The sequence below is a fragment of the Schistocerca americana genome, unplaced genomic scaffold, assembly GCF_021461395.2.
Source record: "Schistocerca americana isolate TAMUIC-IGC-003095 unplaced genomic scaffold, iqSchAmer2.1 HiC_scaffold_15, whole genome shotgun sequence".
NCBI lineage: Eukaryota > Metazoa > Arthropoda > Insecta > Orthoptera > Acrididae > Schistocerca > Schistocerca americana.
The window spans coordinates 7,687,461-7,701,014 of NW_025725583.1; the positions used below are offsets into that span (position 1 = coordinate 7,687,461).

Here is a 13,554-nt window from a genome sequence, read left to right on the forward strand (position 1 = left end):
TTACCAAGTGGAAGCTCTGCCCCCAAGCTTTCAAAAGATAGGCAGAAGCCCTCCACTTGAACAACAGTCTTGCAACAAGAATATGGAGATTGTGTAGCTCCTAAACTAGGGTTCACACCGAGGAAAGCTGTATAACTGTTACCAGTGTGGTCAAATAATTGAGTGCTGGTGAGTCCTAGTGATTCTGTTGTCCCCCGTCAATTGTATCACAAAATACACGGTTTTGGAAGTTCTAACACACACATTGAGAAAATTGTCAAAATTGACCTCAAGAAACGAAAAGAGACTTGCAAATAACACGCTTTATCAAAAAAAATACCTTTAGCAAGCAAGGAACTTGTTACTAGCTGAAAGTAATGACACAAATGTGTCCTTATTTCATCTAATCATTCATGAAACTTGTGCTATGTGGTGACGCATTCAAGTGCACTCTAGTGAGACATTAACAAACTTAGCATTGTGTTACTACAATGGAAAAAAATCACCAATGCCAGAAACACAGTACTACCTGTAATACTATGAGATGTTAAACACTGAATAATGATACATCAGATCATAATAAGGGAGATACAGAGTCTTGACAGTAAGGGTTCAGTGACTCTGTTGAGTCCCTTTCGTTACATGAAGTGGGACATTGAAATCGCATTGAGACTGCTATGATTTCTCTTTAGCTCAGCTTGTTGAGGCTTGCAGAAACCCATAAGAGCTGTAATCTGTAGAAGTGACACCTCCAGATCTGTACTGCATGGAGCTAATTGGCATTTAAAGGCACAACCTTGTGTCTCACATGTGTTTCAAAAATGTCACTCTGTGTTGACAGCTCTAAAATCTTGACTGTCATTAGTCAAATCCATGTCAAAATATTTGAGGTGCTTCCTGATAATTTAAATTCTGCAAAAAATTATTGGAGCCACTTCTGGCCATACATAAGTTAATGCAAATATGTAACGAAAACAGTTTTGTGGTGTTAGAGTACAGAATAAGTGGTGTGCTGTTTGACGCAGTCACATCTATTCAGTACCTAGGTGTAATGCATCAAATGGAGTGAGCATGTAAGGTCAGTTGTGGTGAAGCAAATGGGTGATATCAGCTTATTGGCATATTTGTAGGTAAGTGTACATAATCTATAAAGGAGATCACATGCAGAATACTTGTACAACGCAATATTGAGTACTAGGAGGGTTTGGGATCTCCACAAAGTCAGATTAACCCTTTGGCTGTTGCAGACTTGTTTGCTATGTGTTGAGCTGAGCACTGCATCACTGTCACCTAATGTGTGTACCTCTGCTGAGTAGCCTGTGTTTGGACACCTACTTGGGCTGGGGCTACCAATGCAACCTGTCTCAGCCTGTGCTGTGTATTTCTTCTGTCACTCTAGAATTTGTCACCTTAGACAAACATTATTGTAGGTGTAAAAATTATTTTTGCCTTTGAGAGTTGTCTGAAAATTAACAGTTGTTATGAATCTGGAGAGGTTTACAGATGGCTTTTCATTAAATAGTTTCTGATGTGATTTCAGTAACTCATACTCAAAGTGACGTGTTGCTTACAGTACTTATAACTACAAGTTGGTAACACCTACTCTACTACATGTATTCTTTGCTCTAAAAAATAAAGAAGTAAACAAATTTGATGTTAGTTGAGAGTATGTTTCTGGATCAGACATTGTCAGTTACTTTCTGGTCACTGCTGATCATACTTTTTTGTTGCATGTGAGGGATGAAAGCAATCAGTAATACAACTTCCGTTTGTGGTATTTTTGTAGCCAATAGCATCCTGTGAACAAAATACACTGATCACCTTTGACATTGGTCTGACATATTTGGATTCACTGTGGACCACGTTTTAAACTTTTTAACTGCACTTTTATTGTGTCATGAGACTTGATTATATTGTTTAGCCGAATTTTTTGAGCTACTTGATTCTAATTTTAACAGCTGTGACAGACGATCATGCAAACAAACAAATTATGGATGCCTTGTCAGGCATTTCCAAATGGCCTGTACATAAAGTTTAAAAGGATATATCATCTCAACCTACATAAAACTGACCAGCTTACAAAGTTAACATCATTTACAGATCAATTAATGTTATACCTTAATATATTTATGTACAGGTTAAAAACAATTTAGCCAGCGCACAAAAGATGAAATAAATAGAAAAAGAAATTTGGCTAAACAATGAAATCAAGTCTATTTATGCCAAAACGCAAGCAATAAATGAGGAAGTACATAAAGCACATCATAATGCTATGAAAGTTTGGAATAATACTACTGTTTCCTTCTATTCTGACAGCAAGTTGAAAATTGTACATATATAGAAAAAAATTAAAAAAAAGAACTCACTGAAGAAAGTTTGCAAATTTAAAAACTAAACAAACACCTAACACAGCCATAAATTACATCCAGTCTAACGATAAAATCACTTCTGTCCGAGGCTAATCAACCTCACTGACACTGTTTTGCATAGAAAAGCAATAAAGCTGATTGAACAACATCTGAAACACATCACCAGCACGCAAATAAATGACAAATACATGGGAAACCTTATAACTGAGTCTGAAGGCTTGCTCTCTCTCTCTCTCTCTCTCTCTCTCTCTCTCTCTCTCTCTCTCTCTCTCTCTCTCTCTCACTCACTCACTCACACACACACACACACACACACACACACACACACACACACACACACACACACACACGCTCTCACACACACAAGTTAGGTGAAGTTGGGCCTGAAGAGAGAGCTAGTTGATAATGAAATCAATAACAATAACACAAGTGAAAGAAAACACAGTAAACCAAAACAATGCAGATTCCATACCACTGAGAAAACTTTAAAAGAAACTTCAGGAACACAACACCATCATCACATGAGCAGATTAAGAAAATGCAGTGGATCTCATGGATAAAAAGCAATACATTAGTCAGATGCAAGGCCATCAGTAAAAACAAACACAAAACTAAAATCGGATCTAACTAACACATTTCAAGTGAAGTTGAGCAACACTCAGAAAGACATTTAACATACACTTGAAGACAAGGGAAAAAAACTGGTATAGACAAAGCCCAGTGCATTTACCCTCCAATGCCTACCAAACATAGACAAGGAAAACTGCAACGTCAGTGCAAATTGTGAATTACAGAAATGCATCCACATACCCACTTGCAAGAGACATGTTGAAATTCTTATTAAAAAACTGAAAATGACAATATGATACAACTATCTTTTCCCCTTTCTTTCTCCCTCTCTTTTCCCCTGTTTCCCCCATTCTGTCTCCCTCTCTTTTCCCCTATTTCCCCCATTCTGTCTCCCTCTCTTTTCCCCTATTTCCCCCATTCTTTCTCCCTCTCTTTTCCCCTATTTCCCCCATTCTTTCTCCCTCTCTTTTCCCCTATTTCCCCCATTCTTTCTCCCTCTCTTTTCCCCTATTTCCCCCATTCTTTCTCTCTCTCTTTTCCCCTCTTTCCCCCTTTCCTTCTCCCTCTCTTTTCCCCTCTTTCCCGCTTTCTTTCTCCCTCTCTTTTCCCCTCTTTCCCACTTTCTTTCTCCCTCTGTTTCCAACTTGGTTTCTCCCTCTCTTTCCCCCTTTCCTTCTCCCTCTCTTTCCCCCTTTCCTTCTCTCTCTCTTTCCCCCTTTCCTTCTCCCTCTCTTTCCCCCTTTCCTTCTCCCTCTCTTTCCCCCTTTCCTTCTCCCTCTCTTTAACCCTCTTTCCCCCTTTCTTTCTCCCCCTCTTTCCCCCTTTCTTTCTCCCCCTCTTTCCCCCTTTCTTTCTCCCCCTCTTTCCCCCTTTCTTTCTCCCCCTCTTTCCCCCTTTCTTTCTCCCCCTCTTTCCCCCTCTCTTTCCACCTCTTTTCCCCTTTCTCTCTTCCCCTCTTTCTCCCTCTTTCCCCCTTTCTCGCTCCCTCTCTTTCCCCCTTTCTCTTTCCCCCTTTCTCTTTCCCCCTTTCTCTTTCCCCCTTTCTCTCCCCCCTTTCTCTTTCCCCCCTTTCTCTTTCCCCTTTCTCTCCCCCCTTTCTCTTTCCCCCTTTCTCTCCCCCCCTCTTTCCCCCTTTCTCTTTCCCTCACTTCCCCTTTCCCCCCTCCCTCTCTTTCGCCCCCTTTCCCCCTCCCTCTCTTTCGCCCCCTTTCCCCCTCCCTCTCTTTCGCCCCCTTTCCCCCTCCCTCTCTTTCGCCCCCTTTCCCCCTCCCTCTCTTTCGCCCCCTTTCCCCCTCCCTCTCTTTCGCCCCCTTTCCCCCTCCCTCTCTTTCGCCCCCTTTCCCCCTCCCTCTCTTTCGCCCCCTTTCCCCCTCCCTTTCTTTCCCCTTCACTCTCTTTCCCTCTCCTCCCCCTCTCTTTCCCTCTCTCTCCCTCTCTTTCCCTATCCTCCCCCTCTCTCCCTCTCTTTCCCTATCCTCCCCCTCTCTCCCTCTTTTTCCCTCTCCTGCCCCCTCTCCCTCTCCTCACCCTCTCCTTCCCTCACCTCCCCCCTCTCCCTCTGTTTCCCTCACCTCCCCCTCTCCCTCTCTCGCTCTCACCCCTTCTCCTCTCCCCCCTTCTCCTCTCCCCCCTTCTCCTCTCCCCCCTTCTCCTCTCCTCCCTTCTCCTCTCCCTCCCTTCTCCTCCCCCCCTTCTCCTCTCCCTCCCTTCTCCTCTCCCCCTCCCCTCTCCCACCTCCCCTCTCCCACCTCCCCTCTCCCACCCTTTCCACCCACCATTCCCTGTTTCAGGTCCCCACTTGCCCCCCTTCCCCCCTCCGGCCACCGCCCCCCTCTACCCCCCCCTCTACCTCCTCTAGTCTTTTCTCCTCTTTATCTCGCTCCCCCTCCCCCCCCCCCAATCCACCGCTCCTACAACGAGCGAGGGGTGCAGTTGCTAGTGGCTAGAACACTAGACTCGCATTCGGAAATACGGTGGTTCAATCCCACGCCATCTATCCCGGGAGGGGGGGATGTGGAGAGCGAGTGGTGGAGGAGGGTTGAGGCGGAGAGGGGGAGGAGGTTGTGGTGGAGAGGGAGAGGGGCTGGGGGGTTGCGGCAGAGGGTGGGTGCAGGTTGTGGTGCAGGGGGAGTGGATTGAGGCAGAGAGGGAGAGGGGTTAGGGGTTGTGGCGGAGAGGGAGAGGGATGTGAGGTGGAGAGGGAGAGGAGGAGGGGGAGGTGAGGCAGAGAGTGAGAGGGGGATCTGAGTGTGAGTTAGGTTGTTTGGGGGAGGAGACCAGACAGCGAGGTCATCGGATTATAGAAGGACAGGGAGGGAAGTTGGCCGTGCCCTTTCAAAGGAACCATCCTGGCATTTGCCTGGAGCGATTTAGGGAATTTACGGAAAACCTAAATCAGGGTGGCCAGGCACGGGATTGAACTGTCATCCTCCCATATGCAAGTCCAGTGTGTTAGCCACTGCAACACCTCACTTGGTGTTTAACGTGTAATTCCAATAAAGTTAAAGTTCTTGGAAGTTTGTCTAAAGTGAGATTCAGCTTAAAGATACACATTAAGAGGTACAGCAAAATAGAAAATATGACAAGTACTGTGCCACACAACAGCAATACCCAGTTGCTGTTTGTGTACTGGTTAGTTTTTATGTTTTCACTGTGCCTGTTGATACAAACCATTATATAAAATCTACATCTACATCCATACTCCGCCAGCCACCCGCCAGTGTGTGGCGGATGGTACTTTTAGTACCTCTATCGGTCCTCCCTTCTATTCCAGTCTTGTATTGTTCGTGGAAAGAAAGATTGTCGGTATTCCTCTGCATGGGCTCTAATCTCTCTGATTTTATCCTCATGGTCTCTTCGTGAGATATACGTAGGAGGGAGCAATATACTGCTTGACTTCTGGGTGAAGGTATGTTCTCGAAACTTCAACAAAAGCCCATACTGAGCTACTGAGCATCTCTCCTGCAGAGTCTTCCACTGGAGTTCATCTATCATCTCCGTAATGCTTTCGCAGTTACTAAATGATCCTGTGACGAAGCGCGCTGCTCTCCGAGGGATCTTCTCTATCTCTTCTATCAACTCTATCTAGTACGGATCCCACACTGGTGAGCAATATTCAAGCAGTGGGCGAACAAGTGTACTGTAACCTACTTCCTTTGCTTTCGGATTGCATTTCCTTAGGATTCTTCCAATGAATCTCAGTCTAGCATCTGCTTTACCGACGATCAACTTTATATGATCATTCCATTTTAAATCACTCCTAAGGCCTACTCCCAGATAATTTATGGAATTAACTGCTTCCAGTTGCTGACCTGCTATATTGTAGATAAATGATAAGGAATCTTTCCATGTATTCACAGCCCATTACACTTGTCTATATTGAGATTCAATTGCCATTCCCTGCAACATGTGTCAATTCGTTGCAGATCCTCCTGCATTTCCGTACAATTTTCCATTGTTACAACCTCCCGATATACTACAGCATCATCCACAAAAAGCCTCAGTGGACTTCCGATGTTATCCATAAGGTCATTTATGAATATTGTGAATAGCAACAGTCATGCAACACTCCTTTGTGGCACACATGAAATCACTCTTACTGCAGAAGACTTCTCTCCATTGAGAATGACATGCTGCGTTCTGTTATCCAGGAACTCTTCAATTCAATCACACAATTGGTCTGATAGTTCATATGCTCTTACTTTGTTCATTAAACAACTGTGGGGAACTGTATCAAACGCCTTGCGGAAGTCAATAGTGCGAGCTGGATTTCATACAATCGTCTTTTTCGAAACCCGTGGTGATTCCTACAGAGTAGATTTCTATTCTCCAGAAAAGTCATTATACTCGAACATAATATGTGTTCCAAAATTCTACAACTGATCAACGTTAGAGATATAGGTCTATAGTTCTGCACATCTGTTCGACGTCCCTTCTTGAAAACAGAGGTGATGAGTGCCCTTTTCCAATCCTTTGGAATGCTACGCTCTTCTAGAGACCTACGGTACACCGCTGCAAGAAGGGGGGCCAAGTTCCTTCTCGTACTCTGTGTAAAATCGAACTGGTATCCCATCAGTTCCTGCGGCCTTTCCTCTTTCGAGAGATTTTAATTGTTCTCCTATCCCTATGTCATCTATTTCGATATCTACCATTTTGTCATCCGTGCAACAATCAGATTAGATTAGATTAATACTTGTTCCATAGATCATGAATACGACACTTCGTAATGATGTGGAACGTGTCAGGTTAATAAAAGATGTCTGTACAAGATATTACATTACACAAAATATTGCATGACACTAATGTTTAAGTTTTTTTTCCCTTAATTTATATCTAAAAATTCTGCCGATGAGTAGAAGAAATTCTTTTAATTTATTTTTAAATGTTAGTTGGCTGTCTGTCAGGCTTTTGATGCTGTTTGGTAGGTGACCAAAGACTTTTGTGGCAGCATAATTTACCCGTTTCTGTGCCAAAGTCAGATTTAACCCTGCATAGTGAAGATCATCCTTTCTCCTGGTGTTATAGCTATGCACACTGCTATTACTTTTGAACTGGGTTGGATTATTAACAACAAATTTCATAAGTGAATTTATATACTGTGAGGATCCCTAGATCCTTAAATAGATGTCTGCAGGATGACCGTGGGTGGGCTCCAGCAATTATTCTGATTACACGTTTTTGAGAAATGAATACTTTTCTACTCAACGATGAATTACCCCAGAATATGATGCCACACGAAAGCAGTGGATGAAAGTAGGCATAGTAAGCTAATTTACTGAGATTCTTATCACCAAAATTTGTAATAACCCTAATAGCATACGTAGCTGAGGTCAGACGTTTCAGCAGACCATCAATGTGTTGATTCCAGTTTAACCTCTCATCTATGGACACACCTAAAATTTTTGAAAATTCTACCTTAGCTACAGACTTATGTTCAAAGTCTATATTTATTACTGGAGTTGTGTCATTTACTGTACGGAACTGAATATACTGTGTTTTATCAAAATTTAAAGAGTGTCTGTTTGCTGAGAACCACTTAATAATTTTGTGAAAGACATCATTTACAATTACATCACTTAGTTCTTGGTTTTTGGATGTTATTACTATACTTGTATCATCAGCAAAAAGAACTAATTTTGCATCTTCATCAATGTGGAATGGTAAGTCATTAATGTATATCAAGAACAGTAAAGGACCTAAGACCAAACCCTGTGGGACCCTGTACTTGATAGCCCCCCAGTTTGAGGAATCAGCTGTTGTTTTAACATTACATGAACCACTTATTTCACCTTTCTGCATTCTTCCAGTTAAGTATGAATTAAACCATTTGAACACTGCCCCCCTCAAACCATAATGATTTAGGTTATCTAAAAGAATTCCATGATTTACACAATCAAACACCTTTGAGAGATCACAAAAAATACCAATGGGCGATGTCCTGTTATTCAGGGCATTTAATATTTGATCAGTGAAAGCGTATATAGCATTTTTGTTGAAAAGCCTTTCTGAAAACCAAACTGACATTTTGTTAGTACTTTATTTTTACAAATATTGGAGGCTACTCTTGAATACATTACTTTCTCAAAAATTTTTGATAGAGTTGTCAGAAGAGAGATTGGGCGGTAATTGTTGACATCCGACATATCCCCCTTTTTATGCAATGGTTTTACAATGGCATATTTCAGTCTATCGGGGAAAATACCCTGCTCCAAAGAGCTATTACATACGTGGCTGAGAATCCCACTTACCGGTGGGGAACAAGCATTAAGTACCTTGCTGGAAATGCCATCAATTCCGTAAGAGCTTTTACTTTGCAGTGAGTTTATTATTTTACTGATTTCAGAGGGAGAGATTGGTGGAATTACAGTTGTTTCAAACTGCACAGGTATGGCCTCTTCTATTAGTAGCCTTGCCTCTTCTAGTGAAGATCTAGATCCTATTTTCTCCACAACATTTAAAAAATGATTATTGAAAATATTTTCAATTTCTGGTTGTTCGTTAGTACACTTGTCATTCAGTTTTATGGCAGTAAAGTCTTCCTGTGCTCTTGGTTGCCCTGTTTCCCTTTCAATAATATTCCAAATTGCTTTAATTTTATTATCAGAGTTACTGATCTCGGACATGAAACACATGCTTCTGGACTTTTTAATAACTTTTCTTAGTACCACACAATAGTTTTTATAATATTGAACAATTTCGGGGTCAGTACTCCCTCTTGCTGTTAGATACAGTTCTCTTTTACGGTTGCAAGATATTCTTATTCCTTTAGTTAGCCAAGATTTTTTTATATGTTTTCTTGGAATTATGTTTAACTATTTTCTTGTGAAAACAATTTTCAAATACCCTTAAAAATGTATCGTGAATTAGTTATATTTCAAGTTTGCATTGGGTTCCTTATACACTTCATCCCAGTCTAGCTGCTTTAGGCTTTCCCTAAAGTTTACAATATTTATATTGTTAATTGAATGCACTGCTTTGAAAGTCTGATTTGATATACTGCATGGAGCTATGTCATGTACTGTAACTAGCTGTGCACCATGATCTGAAAGACCATTCTCAACAAGATAAGCATTTACGTCCTTAAACTTATCTTGGTCTATAAAAAAGTTATCTATCAATGTACTGCTGTTCTTTGTTATCCGAGTAGGAAAATCAATGACAGAGCTCAAATTGAAAAAACTGAGTAATACTACAAGGTCATTCTTTCTATTACACTCTTTCAGGGAATCAACATTGAAACCCCTACAAATGACAATTTGCTTCCCCTGTCTGACAGATAGCACAACAAACATCCACGTTTTCTAGAAATAGCTGGAAATTCCCTGAGGGGGACCTATACACTGTTACAATTATGAAAGTGCCATCATTTAGTTTAAGTTCAGTGGCACATGCTTCCATATGTTGCTCTACACAAAAATTTTTTAGTTTACAAATTTTTTACACTGTGGAAGCTTTTGACATATATGGCAACTCCTCCTCTCATCATATTATCTCTACTTACATGTGCAGCTAATTTGTACCCATTGATGCTAACCTTTTGCATATCAGTGACAATCTTCTAAACAAAGCAGAAGCTCATCAATTTTATTCTTCAATCCCCCAATATTTTGATGAAATATACTAACATTATTTTTCACTTTACTTTTGTGAGTATCTAGATAAAGAACTACAGTGCAGTCTTCCTCTATGAAACAGCTTTGGAAAAAGACATTTGGTATTTTGGCCTTTAGTCTGTCATCCTCTTTTTCAGTACCATTTTGGTGACAGAGTGTCTGGACATTTTGTTTTGACCCACCTACCGCTTTGACATAAGACCAAAATTTCTTAGGATTTTCTGCAAAGTCTAATTTTGGAATAGTCTACCAAATGCACACATTAAAATCTTGAATATGGCTGGAGGCAGCAACTGTAATGTACTCTTTGTGTAGGAAAATGTGAAAAAGAAAACCAGCCAAATCATTTGCAGTAGTACAAGGTTTATGAAAACTACTTCACCTAGGTTTCAGTATCTTAAAAAAACATTCACAAGTTGCATTTGTGAAGCACTTTCTCATGACAGTCAGTGTGATATTTTGTGGTTTTGTTGTTATAGAAGTGAATTTTATCTTCTTTTGTGCTTTATATTGTGTACCTCTTCAACATTGTGTAACCACCATTAATCATTGATCCTTCTAAAGATGATGTTTTTAGGGATGTCTATATGTAGATCAAGGAGTTTTTGATAACTCCTGTACTATTGCAACTCATTTGTCTGTTTTTTCACTGTTTTTTACCCAAGGAAAAGCACACATGGAATTCCACTTTTAAAAGAAGCATTTTGTTTGTAGTAAGAAAATAAAACTAGTTTTTCACAAATAAGAAGACCAAGAAAGGCAGTGTGTTATCTTTTCTGTTTGTATGGGTATTTTGATTAACAAACTTGTAATGCAAAAGCTTCAGTTTTCTTTACTATCCAACCTAGCTGAGACCAGACTACAACCATATTAAGGACAGTCATCCTTGAGGGTCTCATGTCAGCTCCAGCAGATATTTATGACTAAAGAAAAATGGGTTGAATTTGTTGTGGCAGTGAAAGAAAACTTATGAGTATATATTTAAGAATGTTAGTCTGTCTGTCTGTCTCTGCCCGTGGTGCTTTAAATGAGGTGTTATGGAACAGATTTTAGAATCCATATGAATGGAATACATACTCTGTTGTGAATAGTAAATAAACGTTGGCCTTTAGTGAAAAAGGGTAGTATCAATGGGTAGGATTGTGCATGTGACCTCTCTGATCACTTGCATTGTTTGTAGTAATAAAATGATGTGCAATATTTGTGTTCAGTACTGTGTTTCTTATAGACATACACAAGTTTTTAAGCCTGAGAACTAGTAATTACAGTTAGATATTTAATTTTTAATGCTGTAATTTAGAGTAAGAAAAAGTAGAACTGTCAAAATAAATGTAGTCACAGGAACACAACAGTTATTTATGGTTTTGAAAATAGTTGGAATTTTAGTGAGCAGCACTCAGGGGCAGATTAATGAAGTTTTGTGGGAGGGGGCAGTGGTCTAGAATAGAAAGAAGACCCAGGGGCCTCTCCTTGAAAGTTGAGGAAAGTAGACTTCAAAAACTACCGCTTTAAGCTGTTTTGATGCTTTAAAATACCAAACAATTGCAAAAATGTGTTTTATTTTAGACAAAAAGTTTTAATTTTCTTCAAATGTATAGTATTTGCAACCTTTTTCTGAGTAACCTCTTTCATATAATTTTTAACACACAGCAACAAGCTCATAAGCCTTTTGTTAACACAAAGTTGATAAGCAAATGAAAAGCAAATAAACTGAAATTATAATAAAATACTTTTCAAACTGTAGTTCTTAATTTGTTGACAGTTATATTTTTACCAGTTTTGTTAAAAAATGTATATATTTATCTTTTGAAAATTATAATTGTAAAGCATGCTGCTGTGGCAGATTTGAAAGCCCTGTTAATATTTGGCACTCACAATTCAAACAGAAGGGGGGCACAAAGTCACTGGGACAGGCAGTACATTCTCTCAGGCACACAAAGTAAGATGGCTTGAGAAATACTGAATTAACTAAATCCACTGACCACGACTCTGCGTTCATGTGGTTAACTTTGGCGCGGATTACAAAAATTGTTGTTTGATTTTAATGTAGTTTCAACTCACAGAGGAGGCGATCACCCTCTCCTCCACCACCACCACCACCACTACCCCCCCCCCCCCCCACCCTCTTTTAATCCATCCTTGGCAGCACTTAATGCAGGTGTGGCAGAAATAAGCTCCTACATTTTTAAAAGCAATAAAATAAGTTTAAACAAGGAACACACAATTATCTCATTTGTTGAAAGTATAGACAACAAAACTGAGATGGCTCACCTGACCAGCCCATGGTGTTAATTGAAAATGATAATGACAATACCACAGGTAAGCAGATGCATATCCCACCACACTACCCACTGCAGTTATGAGAGTTACTTCTGCCACCTTTCTATAGCAATACATTTTTATTTTATTTGGTTTAAATTTTCTAAGCGTATTAATCTATATTTATTTATTTATTATTATTATTATTTTTTTTTTTTTTTCCAGATCTGACGCTGACGAAACTGCCTTTTGTACCTATACCAGTACCAGTTCCAATATATGTCCCATGCCCAATGCATATGTTTACTTCACTTTTTCCAGTACCTATGCCATTCCCACTTCCTATTCCAGTTCCAACCATAATACCCACTACAAAAAACACATTGGAGGAATTAATAACTGAGATAAAGGTAAGCTCAAATATGTACTGTGTGTTGTGAATATTAGTAATGGTAATTATTAACTGTGTTAATTTAAGTTGTTCATAGTATGTCCCTTACAGTAGAACATTACTTAGAGCAACATTTAGTATACCTCAAACCGTACTAACATTTTACAGATGTCATATAAGAAATGGGCTCACTGAGGAAATTTTTGACGATTATGAAGCTGTTAATACGGCAGCTTTGGCATTATTTTCATGTAGATTAGTTTAATCTTTGGATCATCAGTGGTGTGATGAATGATGGTTTCGTGGAAATGTTACTTGAAACTATCAGATACCTGAATTGACACTTGCACATTATTGTTTTTGTATAGTAATACTTGAAAGCTGTATCTAACTATGGTAGCCATGTGGGGGGATTGCAGTCAGTGATCAGCATTTTTCATAACTCCCCACCTTCTGAGACAACAGATGGAAAAAAAAGTTTGTGAAAATACACTCCTGGAAATTGAAATAAGAACACCGTGAATTCATTGTCCCAGGAAGGGGAAACTTTATTGACACATTCCTGGGGTCAGATACATCACATGATCACACTGACAGAACCACAGGCACATAGACACAGGCAACAGGGCATGCACAATGTCGGCACTAGTACAGTGTATATCCACCTCTCGCAGCAATGCAGGCTGCTATTCTCCCATGGAGACGATCGTAGAGATGCTGGATGTAGTCCTGTGGAACGGCTTGCCATGCCATTTCCACCTGGCGCCTCAGTTGGACCAGCGTTCGTGCTGGACGTGCAGACCGTGTGAGACGACGCTTCATCCAGTCCCAAACATGCTCAATGGGGGACAGATCCGGAGATCTTGCTGGCCAG

The 13,554-nt window shown here is 40.2% G+C and overlaps 1 protein-coding gene across 1 annotated transcript in view; it reads left to right on the plus strand.

The window, feature by feature from the left end:
* LOC124569463 overlaps positions 1-13,554 on the plus strand; it is a 184,562-nt gene that overhangs the window by 95,368 nt on the left and 75,640 nt on the right. The window contains 1 exon segment of the mRNA XM_047131073.1: positions 12,515-12,699. Coding sequence (XP_046987029.1) covers positions 12,515-12,699 — 185 coding nt within the window.